We start from the raw sequence: 13152 nt of genomic DNA on the forward strand, positions 1-13152 counted from the left end.
ATGTATGGTTCAAAAAGTTTATGCCAGTCTATGAATGTATCCAAACTGAAACTCAAAAACTTACTAGATAGAAGAGCAGCTGAACTGACAGTGAAATAAAAGATCCAGGAGCATATCTAACAACCACGAGAACAAACTTCCCGTTATCCTTGTTGTCTTTACTCAGTAAGAGAGTTGGAAATGTATTTGGCCTGTACATGTTAAATGACAAATCTGTGACATGCACAATTCACTTCACACAAAATTTCAGACTACTCAGCATTGTTAGCATGTCCCACATTATCCCAACACTAACACAGTGTTTGCCCCACATTTAGTTTGTTGGGATCTCATCACGCTGTGCACATGACAGCAGATCCGTTTATTTAGCTTCCTACCAGGATAAATAACATGGCTTTGTTAAACAACAAATAAAAATCTTTCATAAAACACTAAGTTATGATTTCTAAATTGGTCTCACTGAAGAATGAGTGCTGCAGAGTTGTACTTTGCCCAGCTTATTTCATCAGTAGTTTCTTCATAACTAATAATCCAGGGCAGTCTAGCAGATAATGGTTATTTACCAAAGAAGCAGCTGGGAGATAATCTATTAGTGAACCATTAGGTAATAATTAGCTTGTAATCATCTGTAAATCTTTCTAACTCTTCATGAGATGCTGCAACACTGATGGGCACAATCATGAGCATTTCATAACTTTGTCTAAATTTGATTCATTTGCCAGTAAAGAATCAGTTTTTATAGCGTCAGCCCTTCTTCATAACTTGTGCTGCTGGATATCAGCTTCAGGGCCAAATCCTGATTGATGGCGATCACAGTTTGCGAGCTTCTGCTTGTCCACCCGCTTTTAAAGGATTTACCACTGATCCTCAGCTGGATTAAGATCTGGGGAAGTTTCCTGGCCATGGATTCAAATTGTTAATTTGATGATCTCCAGGCCACTTAGTTTTCACTCCTGCCCCGTGACAGAGCTCCACCATCACGCTGGAAAATGCACAGATCAACACTAAAGCAGCTCCCAGATCAGTGGAAGTTGACTTTTGAGGATTGAGGCGAGCAGAAGCTGAAACTGATCAGCTTTATCATTGATCACATATTTAATCTCGCAAGACTGAGTCTTGGGAAGTCTGGGACAGCTAAGTGATTCTTATAAGCTATAAAAACCCTGTCCCTGTGAGCTCACATAGGAATGCTTGTTTTGGATGTGAGCATGTCTCACCTGTTATTTCTGACAAACAGCCACACACAGGACACACTGCTACTTGTAATTTTCATTTTATTATAAAAACAGTATTTGAGTCCACAGTTTGTTTCCTTTGTACAGTAAAAAATATTAAATTAAACTCCCAAAGTTCTTAGCAGAAAGATAGAGGATTGAGTTTGTGGGGAGGGAGCTCAACATCTCCCCCAGAGGAGAGGGATTTAAAGTCCAAGGGAAGCAGCAAAGGGGACGAGGCAGAAAGAGCCGGAAACCAGCTGCTCACATCGCCTTCTTTCGCCTCAGTTCTGTGCAACACAGTTCATTTGGATCGTTATCCTCTGTTTACTTCAAACAGCAGAATCCTAAAAACACTAAAAGGACCCCAACCCCACCCCATTTTTTTTTCCCCTCCACATCCCAGCCCATGTACTCAAAATGTTACAGGCACACAGGTATGCACCCCCCCCCCCTCCCCAAGCCTCCACTGCTCCATTTTAAGGGTCTTTAAAAAGGAAGGAGTGCACACACATTCGAGGGAGAGGGCTTTGCATGTTCGTGAGGGGGAGAGCGTCTCTTCCAGCATGACTGATGTCCAAAACACAAGAAGCTTGGCCGGGATGTCGAAATATGTCCATTCAACACGTCAAACTCAGAGCAGACCCCTCAACCTCTGCAAGAAAACACTGACATTATTCCCAGCTGGACAGAACCGACTACAGACATCTAAATCTTAACAGTCAATAACAAAAATATATTTCTATACGAATCGTAGCAGTCTCAAGGTACATAACCCAACCCATCCCAAAATAAAACAATAAATAAAGCAAACCCAAACATTAAAAAAAAAGAAAAAAGGAAGATATGCATCATGTTTGGATCTACATCAACAATTATCCACATCACTCTGCGAAACAGAAAGACAGTCCGAAGAATGCAAAACAAAAAAACAGATATATAAAAAAAAAACAAAAAAAGTTCTTTGCATTAAATCATTTCCTCTTTAATTCTCGACCACTTTTAAAATCTTAAAAACATTTCTCAAAAAAGGCAAGTACTTGTATTTACCCCCCAAAAATATCACCTTTCGTGTACTCTGCAAGAAGTGGCAGAAACCATCTCCCTCTTTTCCACAATTGGCAAAAAATATATATATATATTAACAGCAATAACTTACAATTCATTTATTCTAATTCATTTAACAACTGCTTGATTTATTGTTCATCTCCCATAGGAAGTTCAGTTCAATGCATCTTTATTGAAAACATTTTAAATAACATTTAATAATAGTATATAAAAAAAAAAAAAAAAAGAAGAAAGGCTAAGTAATAACAGTAATACTGTCCTGGGTGAGTGCAGTTTGTGCGAAAGATCACAGAGCATTTCAGCTCAGCTTGACACTTTGAGAAGTTCTACATGATGTTTAAAGGGTTGTGATTCATGTTCTGGCTAAGCGGGTCCTGGCTGTTGCCCCCTGGCCCGTGTAGACCAGCCATGCCACTCAGCTGAGACAGCATGGCACTCTGGTCTGACCCAAACTGCTCCATAGTGTTCTGTTGCTGCTGCTGAGTCGCTGACTGTTGCTGCTGCTGTTGTTGTGGAGGGACCACCATTCCTGGGTGGTGCTGGTTCAGATGGCTTGAGTGTGGTGAACCTGTCTGCAACTGGGGGGAGATGTGATGTGGGGAGGGCTGAGGCTGCATGCGCGGGGACGGGCTGGAGTGTGGCGGCTGGGACTGGGGTCTGGGAGACGGCTGTGGGGATCGCACCTGATTAGCCAAGGACGTGGGCAGAGCCTGGCCCTGCAGGTGTGGGTGTGGAGACTGGGCCATCTGCTGTGACTGCTGAGGGCTCATGGGGTTACTGTGCTGGGCTGGTGACCCCCCAGGACCCAGATGTCGCTGCTGGAGCAACCTCTGGTGGAGAGCTTGTAGGGTCTGAGAAGGTGGGGGTCCACTCTGGGCAGGTTGAGGGACTTGAGGTGGCTGTTGAGGGCCTCCTACAGCCTCTCCACCTGGCCCTGCATCAGTCCCTGGCAGGCCAGCCATGGTATTCTGCTGCTGCATCTGGAGGTGATGCTGTTGCTGAAGCCTCTGCTGGAGTACAGCTGTGGCCTGCTGCTGGGCCACTGACCCTGGGTAACCTTGCCCCTGCTGGCCTGGTGGGCCACCGGACTGCTGAGGACCAAGAGATGGACCTCCAGGAGGACCCTGACCCACAGTAGGAGGCTGCATCCCTGGCTGTCCCATGAATGCCTGCCCCTGTGGTGGTTGTGGCTGCTGAAACTGACCATGATTTACGCCCATTTGCTGCTGCTGCTGTTGTTGTTGTTGCTGCTGCTGCTGCTGCTGCTGCTGCAGATGTCGTCTCATGAACAACTCTCTAAGATGAGGACTGCTGAGATTTCCCATCTGTGGCCCCTGGCCCTGCATTCCTCTCCCCACCCCTTGCTGCTGCTGCTGTTGTTGTTGCTGCTGCTGTAGAGCTGCGACCTGCTGCTGCTGTAAACCACTGAGCATTGGCCTCTGTTGCTGCTGTAACTGCTGCTGCTGCTGCTGTACTTGCTGCAGCTGAGCCATAGTGGTGATGTTCACATTCGTTCCTCCCTGACCCCCCATGTGCATCCCCGGCTGACCAGCACCAGCAGCATTCAAGTTCACCTGTGGTCCCCCACCTCCAATGACATTTCCAACAGGACCCCCTGTGGGACCAGGTCCTCCTGGTACACCTCCTGGTCCACCAGGGCCCCCCTGCCCCCCCTTGTATTTTGAGGCCCTCTGTTTAATAAAAGCAGCCATTAGCTGTGGGTTAGACCGCAAAATATTGAGGACTTGCTGCTGCTGAGGTGGAGAGCTGGGTGAGCGGAGTGTCCGTAATAGCTCGTGGAGGGCGGCTTGGGGGAAGTTTCCACCAGCAGCACTAACCCCTGGTACACCAGTGACTCCAGGTACGGCTCCCCCTGTGACCCCGCCGCTAGCACCTTGCTGCTGCTGTGCCATATTCATCAAGGTAGCATGGCCCTGAGCTTGTTGGTGCTGCTGTTGTTGATGTTGGGCAGCCATCATGCTAGCATGGCCCATTTGGTTCATCATAGCTTGCCTCTGGTGGGGTGGCATTCCCTGGCCAGTCCACTGCTGTTGCTGCTGTTGCGGGTTCTGAAGTGGAGCTCCCATCCTCTGCTGCTGAAGGTGTACCTGGCCCTGTGGGACGTTACTTTGCTGAGAAGGCTGCTGCATGGGCCCACCAGCGCCAACCATCAACCCTGGATGTGCACCTTGCTGTTGATCCATGTGGGCCCGAGCAGCTGTCACTGACACTTGGGTCTGTGGTGGCATGCCCTGTGGTCCTACCATCCCTACAGCCCCTGGGTGTCCCATGCTCATCTGTTGACCTTGACCTTGTTGATGTTGAGCGTGAGGAGGAATCAAGCTGGCAGCTGCCTGGGCTGCTTGTCTCTGTAGTGCCATCTTCCTTTGAGCATCAGCAACCTGTTGAATCTTCATGGCTATTTCTACAGCTGCAGGTGGAGGTCCAGAAGGTTGCTGTTGTGGAAGGGCAGGCTGGTTCTGTGGCTGGCTGGGAGGTTGCTGGCTCCCAACATTTCCACCCATGATGGCGCCACCAGGCTGCTGCTGCTGGGGAGGCGTTGCAGAGCCAAGAACTGGTTTGCCTTGGGATTGGTGGACCGGTGAGGAGCCTGGAGGTCTGCTGGCATATGGAGGCAAACTGTTGTGGTGCTGTTGGTGCTGCTGAGGATTGGTCACTGCTCCACTTTGCTGCTGCTGTTGCTGGACCTGAGGAAGCATCTGCTGCTGCTGATGTTGTGAAGAGCTCATTATTCCTCCTGCCCCACCACCACCTCCTCCTCCTCCTGGAATTTGCTGGAACTGGTGATGGAGAGGATGTTGGGGAGGAATCCCTCCCGGCTGCTGCTGTTGCTGCTGTACTCCAGGACCAGGACCCATTCCCTGCTGTGGGACTGGAAGCATGGCCTGAGTCGGGGTCTGGGGAGTAGGGGGTTGTGTTCCACCAGATGTTGGGGTACTAGGTGCCGTGGTAACATTGTTTCCTGGTGATGGAAGTCCAACCACAGGTCCCCCTGGTGGCCCTCCAGCTGGTTGGCCCACCCGCTGCATGCTGGCCATCCTCCTCCTCAGCATCTGGGCCTGCTGCAGTCTGTGCTGTAGCTGCTGCTGCCGGAGTTTCTGCTTGATGTTCAGACAGAATGGGACGGGACATTTGTTCTCCTGGCAGTGTTTGGCATGGTAGCAACACAGAGCAATGAGCTGCTTGCAGATGGGACAGCCGCCATTTGTCTTGCGCTTGCAGCCCTTTGTGTGCTGAACAACACGCTTCATCTTCTGGCAGGATGGCAGAGAGCAGTTGGCATTGCGACACTGGCAAGCGTGGACCAGCGATTGGATGCAGCGCTGGATGCTGAGACGACGAGAGTCACCGGGGCTCTGAGTAGCTGTGGCTGCCTGGTTGCTGCTATCATCATCCAGCCCAAGTCCCAGTTTTTCCATCTTGTGCTCATGACCTTTAGTGTTGTAGCAGGTGATGCACAAGTCATAGTCCTGGGAAAGAAAGCAGGAAAAATAAATATGAATGGAAATAGTAGAATAACTAACATATGCTACTCTGAAATGTTTTATAAAAAGGTGTGTTCGTCATCCCTCCGCCTACAACATGTCTTTAAAAAGAAAAAAAAGTACAGTTTATTCAAATCCCATTCCTCACCTCACAGACGGTGCAGTGGAAGCGGGTCTCCACATGGTGTTTGCACTCATTGCAGGTATAAACAAAGCGGTCCTGGCTCTGGTTGTGGAGCTCCACCAACATACACATGGAGCTCCACTTGGACCTCCTGAGAGAGCTGAACTCCAAGTGCTTGTCTCTGGCCCAGAGTTAGAAAGGCATCGCGGCCCATCCATCAGATCACAGGCCATCAGGGGATCGGGTTCAGTGATGGGAGGCAGCGAGTTGGCGGTGGGACCAGCAATGAGGCGAGATGACGAAGAAGACCTGCCAAGTGCCAAGAGTGGAAAATATGAGTTCTGGTATTCCTCAAACAGTCTGGGAAACAGGTGTGATTTGACTGCCCACACAGACAAACTTTGATAAAACCTTTTAAAATGAGTTTGACTTAATATTTTCATTCAGGAACATAAACTGAGGGAAATGTGGTGAGTGTAAGCAAAGATTGGAAGAATTTTTGTCCTGTAAATCAGTGAGTGCTTTGTTGGCAAACTCAGCAGTCACAGGTAAAGTTATATTAACCCCAAAGGTGTCAGCCCATGGCACAACATACTTTGAAAGTGCCGCCGTTAGCGGACTTCTGGCAACAAATACTGTAATACCTCTATATGGCTGTGAAATGCCAATTTCTGGGCTTTCAGGAACCGTCTGAATTTTTCCGATAGGACAAACGGTTGCAGAGTTATGGTAAAAAGCCAGCTGATCAAGGAACTTTGATCAGCCGACTCGGCAGTGATACGCTACGTCTTAACCAGCTGTTCGAGGCTTGTAAGGGCAGGAACCCCGTGCTTCAGCAGCAATCGTCTGGAGTTAAAGGGTTAAATGATAAAAGTGGCTCTAAAAGTCAGTCAATATGGAGATTTTAAGTTTCTGCATTATTAGGGGAATGGCTGCTCAGAACAATAAGTAGGCTGCTAGCTGTCTGCTAGGTGTCACAGTCCAAGTATGGTCACTTCTGGTGCCAAAAAACACAGCTGGCAACTGCCATGAGGCTATGGTTGAAGCTTCAAAACCAGCAGTAACATAACAGCGGCTATGTCCATCTTTAATATGCAGGCCATGAAATGATTTTCTTGTAAATGCATGTGCCTTTTTCAGTCTTACTAAACATGCCGATTGCATTTTTTTGATAAAACATTTATAAAGCACGATATTTAAAAAAAGCAGCTCTGTAAATTCTGCATTTACTTGCAGGTAATGTGAGCAGAGTGAAACTACTTGCCACAGCAACATCAGTGCAGAGGGCCATCAGTTTGACAAGTGATAATAGTATAATTATGCTGCATAATCCAATAGGAGCGTAAGCAGCTGCAGCTATGACTAAATTAGACTTGCATACCTCTTTATGTTTCTCATTGTGGCATAAAGTTCTGGGAAGGTCATTGGAAACGTTGGGATCCCTGGTTTCTTCTTATTGGCTAGGCTCAAGCTGCTCTGTTCTTGCTCGTCTTTTTGTTGTTCTTCTTCTTGGCATTCTTGCTGTCTCCTTTTATGGCCTGTGAATGTTTTAAATGCCAATCAAGGAACAAAACAAGATCGATATACTGTGACAAAAATGAGCCTTAAAACGATGATCCCCTTGTGGGGATCTTATTTTACTCACATCTGTGCTCTCATTGGAGGTACTGTTCTCCTCCCTCTTCCTCTCCTCCTCCTCCTGTTCCAGCTCCTTGATGCTCTCCTCCAGGACATTGGGCCAGAAGTCACCCTCGAAGTACGGCAGCTCCTTGGCACTGGTCAGCCGGTCTTCTGTTGCCTGCTTGAAAATGTCCTAAAGGGACGAAGAGGAAGAAACAAGGTAATCCCGTTAATGTCAGAGGTTTTAGAGGTTCAAATGAAGCATGCAAGAAAAACAATTTTAACAGAGTCCACTTTGGAGCAGTTAGGGGCAGATGGAAACTGCAAGTTGCAACTTAAAACTTGAGCATCTACCAAAACAGCTTGTGTTTTCTTGAAGTAGACCAGTGGTAGGGAACTCCAGGCCTCGAGGTCCAGTGTCCTGCAGGTTTTAGATGTGTCCCTGATCCAGCACACCTGACTCAAATGACTGAATTACCTCCTCAGTCTGCAGTCAAGTTCTCCAGAGTCCTGCTAATGACTTCTATATGTGATTCAGGTGTGCTGGATCAGGGACACATCTAAAACCTGCAGGACACTGGCTCTCGAGGCCTGGAGTTCCCTACCCCTGAAGTAGACAGTACAAACAGAAGGAGAGCATATGCATTAGGGCTAAAATATCTCACCTTGTAATCATGGACAATGCGCTCGGCCACAGCCTTATCCAGCATCTTCTTGTACCACTCCTGCAAGCGTTTCGGCTTGGGGATCTTCTGGTCTGGTGGATGACAGTGGAAGATGTAGTCATCCCCTTCGCTGGGAGGACAGGCCCAGATGTGTCCCGTTGTAAACCTGATAGGCAGACAAGCAAGTATACTCATTGAGGCTTTTATATATAACCCATCTTAATGCAACCAAAAATATTCTGTGTCAGCACATAAAACATAAAGCTTAATAAATAATCTACTATGTGTGCAGGTATCATGTTCGAGAAAGTCTAAGCTCCTGTCTTACCCCAGCCTTTTGACATACTCCAGGTAGCCCAGCAGGATCTCGTGATAGACGGCAGTCCTGAGGTGTCGAGGTCTGAAGAAGTGCACGCTGTCCAGGTAGGAAATGTACACTCGCCTCTGATTGGGAGGAGGGCAATCTGAGCCGTACTCTTGAACGTGCATGCCAAAAAAGCACACATCTGCTCCGTCAATGTCCTCGAATGCAAACAGGGCTTTCATCCTGTACGGGAAAGACTCTGCCATCTCTCCACTGTCCACAAACCTGAAGGGTTCACAACAACAGGACATGTGAAAACACACTACAGCCGTGCAGTGCTTTAACCGAGTGAGTACAAATTATCTGGTATGGACGAAATTCACAAAGTCAGAGTGTCAAATGTTAAATGGATGTTAGATTTCAGATGATAGGCAAATAATCACTGAAAGAAATTCAGATTGCAGCTTTACTCCTTACTGATGCAGTCACTAGAGAAGTGTTTTAATCATTAGTCTCCTCACTCACTGCTGAGTGATTTAGTGTCACTCCTCGTCTTCCCTTTAATAATCTTATTATTACTTCATAATAATTTCCATACTCCGCTGTGAAACTTGGTGAGGTATTCTTCTCTGAACCCTCACCGATTCCCTCAGGGATTCATACGCTGTTTGCATACAGAGCCTGACCGACAGGATTTTTAAAGGCTGACATCAATATTCAGTAATTTAAAAATCTATATTAACTGATATTTTCCCCCACATTCAGACACACAAACCTAAAATCAATTTACCAAACATTTGTTATATATAGTTATTTATGATAATATGGCACTTGAAGTTTAAAAAATAGTTGCCAAAAATAAAGTTGCAGAGTGCCTTCTGGTGGACAAACTATGCAACATCAACTCTCGTCACATGTTGAAGGGTGTTTCTCCCAACTCTTATTTTAATTGTCATTTATTGTAAAAGCTAATATCAAGTGACATGTCTGCCCTGCTGATAAAGTATATTGGTCTAACACTCTGTAGAAGAGGGATCATAGTTTACTCATTTGTTCAAATATTGATATTTTTATTAATATTTGCAGCACCTCTAAACTTTGACCAACCAAAATTACTTCTAATTACTCCTCGTAAGATTACTAAAATCAATGAAGAGAAAAAAACAATAAAACACAAGAGGGGAAAAAAAGGCAGAGAGCTAACTTATTAAAATTTAATGATAACACCACCACAGACACAACAGGGCAGTAAAAAAGACAGAATTTTGCCATTTTCTTAAACAGATATTGAAATGCATCTTACACAACTATCTTGCAGTGTATCCAGTTTCACTGCCTTGTGATAGAACCATTAATGCGAGGATTGGGAGTTCCTATGGGATTCCCACCTCTAATCAATATATATATTTTGCACAACACCAAAACCCTGCAGAGGCAGTGAAATTCAACTGTTTACCTGGACTTCATTCCCGGCTTGACCTCAACCACCTTGTCTGAGACGTGGACCACTCGAATGGTGACCTCTCCAGACTCGGGATGGTTTTGCCGCTTGAGGTAGTCATTCACGCGAGTTTCCAAGAAGTTCCCTAACTTGGTCTGAGGAAGTCCTGCGGAAACAGAAACACAGCAAGGTGTGACCACATAACAGAGCTGAGAGGTAGCATTAACCTCACATACTGTGGTCTCCGATAAATAAGCACTATAGCATCCTTAGTCATGAAAAACAGGCAGCACCTTTGTCCTGACTTTATCCAATAAATAAATACCTCTGTTAATAATAAATACCCTCCTTGTCCTATAGCCAGCAAAAAGACCTCCACACAGCACACTGTTATATCATTCTCACTACAGTATAATCAATGTTATTAGGATGTAAACTGAATAACAAAAACTCTAAAACTTAACTATACAATTAAGTCACGTTTGGTAGATCAGTACATTATATTTCTAACAAAGCTGCAATATAATGTATTCAAAGCACAAACAGAGTTTGTACAATTCTAATCAGTTCAAAAAAATCAATATTTGGTGTGACCACCTTTATTATTCAGCACTGCCTGAACTCTTTTAGACAAACTTTCTCATCATTTCCACAAGTTGGCTTCAGCAGTAGTTCCTCAGGCTTCCTACTGTTCATCTGCTGTAAACAAACTTAGGTCTGCCACTTCTTCTTTTGTCCTGAACGTTACAGTTTCCCTCATTCTGTTTAAGACATACTGCACATCACGCAGAGAAATGGCAACTCCTTAGCTACTAGTTCTTTGGGAGTCACCCTGTTGGAGCAAAAATATAATTTTATGCCTGTCACACTGTGTTATCTTTGGCATTTTTCATGAGTTCAACTAAAGAAATGGGAACAAATGATGCATTTTTGTGACAGGCTGCTGGTAACAAAGTGCCTAAAGATACAGTTTAAAATGGGTTCTTTGCCAAGTTGTCTGGTTCATCCCTTGAGTTAAGTCCCTTTTTTATGCTTGAATGATACACAGGTCAATGTTAAGTGGCTTAAACACATTAAAAAATTACAAGAAAGCCTGTCTCCTTGGAAGCAAAATATAAAGAAATGAGAGGTGCCTCAAGTTTTTGCACAGTACTGCATTTCCAAGTTAAATCTACTTATAAAAACATTGAGAAATTCCTTCTTTCTAGATGGATGACTAATGCTAACCAGGCATAGTTTTCTGAGTGAAATCCAAATCCTCATTAAAAAAAAAAAAAAAAAAAAGCCACGTGTCAAAGTGTCCTTAGGCTCTGTTCAGTATAAACATCACTACACAGCAGGATACCCTCTACTTTCTGACTATAATTCACACACAGACTGATGGTCGGCTGTGTTACTATTGCTGGCCTTGTATGGCAGCTTTGCTCACTTGTTTGTTTGAGCTTGCTGGTGACAAAACATCAGAAAGTTTACCCAGTGTTTTTAGTTAGTAACCATCATGTTGCTGGTCTCAGCCTCTCTTTTTCTAAGCTTTTTTTTTTTGGGGGGGGGTCAATCTTACTGATTTTTGTACCTAAAATGGGAGCGACTTCAATCCCTCCAAGAAAACTGTTTAACTGCTAAAGGTGGAAACAGTAAACACGCTTCAGCACTCTAGGCAAAAAACACACCGTCAAGTACAACCAGGCAGTGGAGGAGGAGATACTAGCAGCTGGAGATGTGCGACCCAAATGTAACCCAACCCAAACGCTCTCTAGCTGCACTCCATATGACAGGAAGAGCAAATGGTGGACGGAAATTTCTGATGCGGCTACGCGGTGGTGAAGGAGGGTTTTAAGCAGCTGGTTAAGAAGCTTGACCCAAGATACAACATGTGACAGGTAGAAAATATTTTTCAGTTTTATGATGTTACAGCATCGTGCAGCTCCTGAAGAGCTACGAGGTTCAGCAACTTAAACATAACTGAAGTGTTGAGCAGTAATTTTTGTACTTTACCTAAAACGTTCAGGGCAAAGTACCAAGGGTGCTTTTTTTCTTCTTCTTCTAAACGTATGCTGTCACTACTACTGCACTATAATGTTGCTGCTGGAACCTTGTGTTGATAGTCACACTCGAAATTAGGAAGCAGCGGGTAGGTGACACAGCCTCAAAATTACATCACAGTATTTTAAGACAATATAGGAATAAAGAAAAACAAAACTGAATGTTTTATTGAGGCCTGCAGCATTTAGAAGCGCACGCAAACGAAGGACATTTTCCATCCTTCCTTTCCGATGACGTACTGCCGTTGATGACGCACGACAGCTGTCGGGTACTTGCTTTTATTTCACATCCATCATGCAGCTACAACGACTGGAGTGAAAGACTTTATATTTTGCTTTAAGGACTCAGGAGGACCAAAGATTTGTACATTAGCAGGAACGTAGCACAACATGGATGAGAAAGCAGCGTTGTGTTTATGTGACAGTGCAATAAAAACGTTTCTGTCACTAAAAATCAATGACTAATTGTGGCAAATAATCATGATAATACCGATTAAAATAATTACCATAATTAATTTAGCCATAATCGTGCAGTCCTTCACTGCAGCTCCTCTACCTTTAAGCCAATTTTCTTCTGATTGGCTGCCCCTCGCAAACAGGTTTATATAATACATGGGTGAGGCTTCTGTGTTTAGACCATATTAGGGGTATCTGCTCTCATTATCACCGGTCTGAAACTGAGTGGTTAGTGCTTTTGGATCTTGGGGATTACTCTTAAAGATACTAACATTTTTACTTGTTTAATATGAGCATCTACCATTGTAACAGTACATACACAACAGAAAATAAGGAAAAGCATAATCAGTCCACTCTTACATACAATTTAAAGATGTAAAAATTATTTTTTAAAATGTAGACCCAAATATATCTCTGAGAAGCAGGTGTGGATACGTAAGGCAAAGTGTCAGGATCTAAAGTCACCTCCAGTCATGTTTGCATACATAAATATTTTTATTTTTAAAACATGGGAAGCTCCAAACCTGGGATGAAGAGTGACGAGAACACAACGTATGAAAAGAAGTGAAGAAGAGAAGCAGAGCTGTAAGGAACAAGCATCAGATGATCCCAGCATTACTCCACTTACGTTTGGCTGCGTACTTGTTTTCTTTCCGTGTCTTGTTGGCCTTTTTGAGACAGTTGTCACAAACAAATCTGGAAATGAAAAGTA

At 44.7% G+C, this 13152-nt stretch overlaps 1 protein-coding gene across 1 annotated transcript in view; it reads right to left on the reverse strand.

The window, feature by feature from the left end:
- Window positions 1-1257: 1257 nt before the first annotated feature.
- The window catches only part of ep300b (EP300 lysine acetyltransferase b), a 33933-nt gene continuing 22038 nt past the window's right edge, over window positions 1258-13152 (reverse strand). Inside the window, 13 exon segments of the mRNA XM_030735026.1 lie at window positions 1258-5773; window positions 5937-6098; window positions 6100-6123; window positions 6125-6205; window positions 6207-6221; window positions 7294-7352; window positions 7355-7390; window positions 7393-7450; window positions 7558-7725; window positions 8198-8363; window positions 8526-8786; window positions 9958-10108; window positions 13069-13136. Of these exon segments, the coding sequence (XP_030590886.1) occupies window positions 2609-5773; window positions 5937-6098; window positions 6100-6123; window positions 6125-6205; window positions 6207-6221; window positions 7294-7352; window positions 7355-7390; window positions 7393-7450; window positions 7558-7725; window positions 8198-8363; window positions 8526-8786; window positions 9958-10108; window positions 13069-13136 (4414 nt within the window). The 3' untranslated portion in view covers window positions 1258-2608.

The sequence above is a fragment of the Archocentrus centrarchus genome, chromosome 8, assembly GCF_007364275.1.
Source record: "Archocentrus centrarchus isolate MPI-CPG fArcCen1 chromosome 8, fArcCen1, whole genome shotgun sequence".
NCBI lineage: Eukaryota > Metazoa > Chordata > Actinopteri > Cichliformes > Cichlidae > Archocentrus > Archocentrus centrarchus.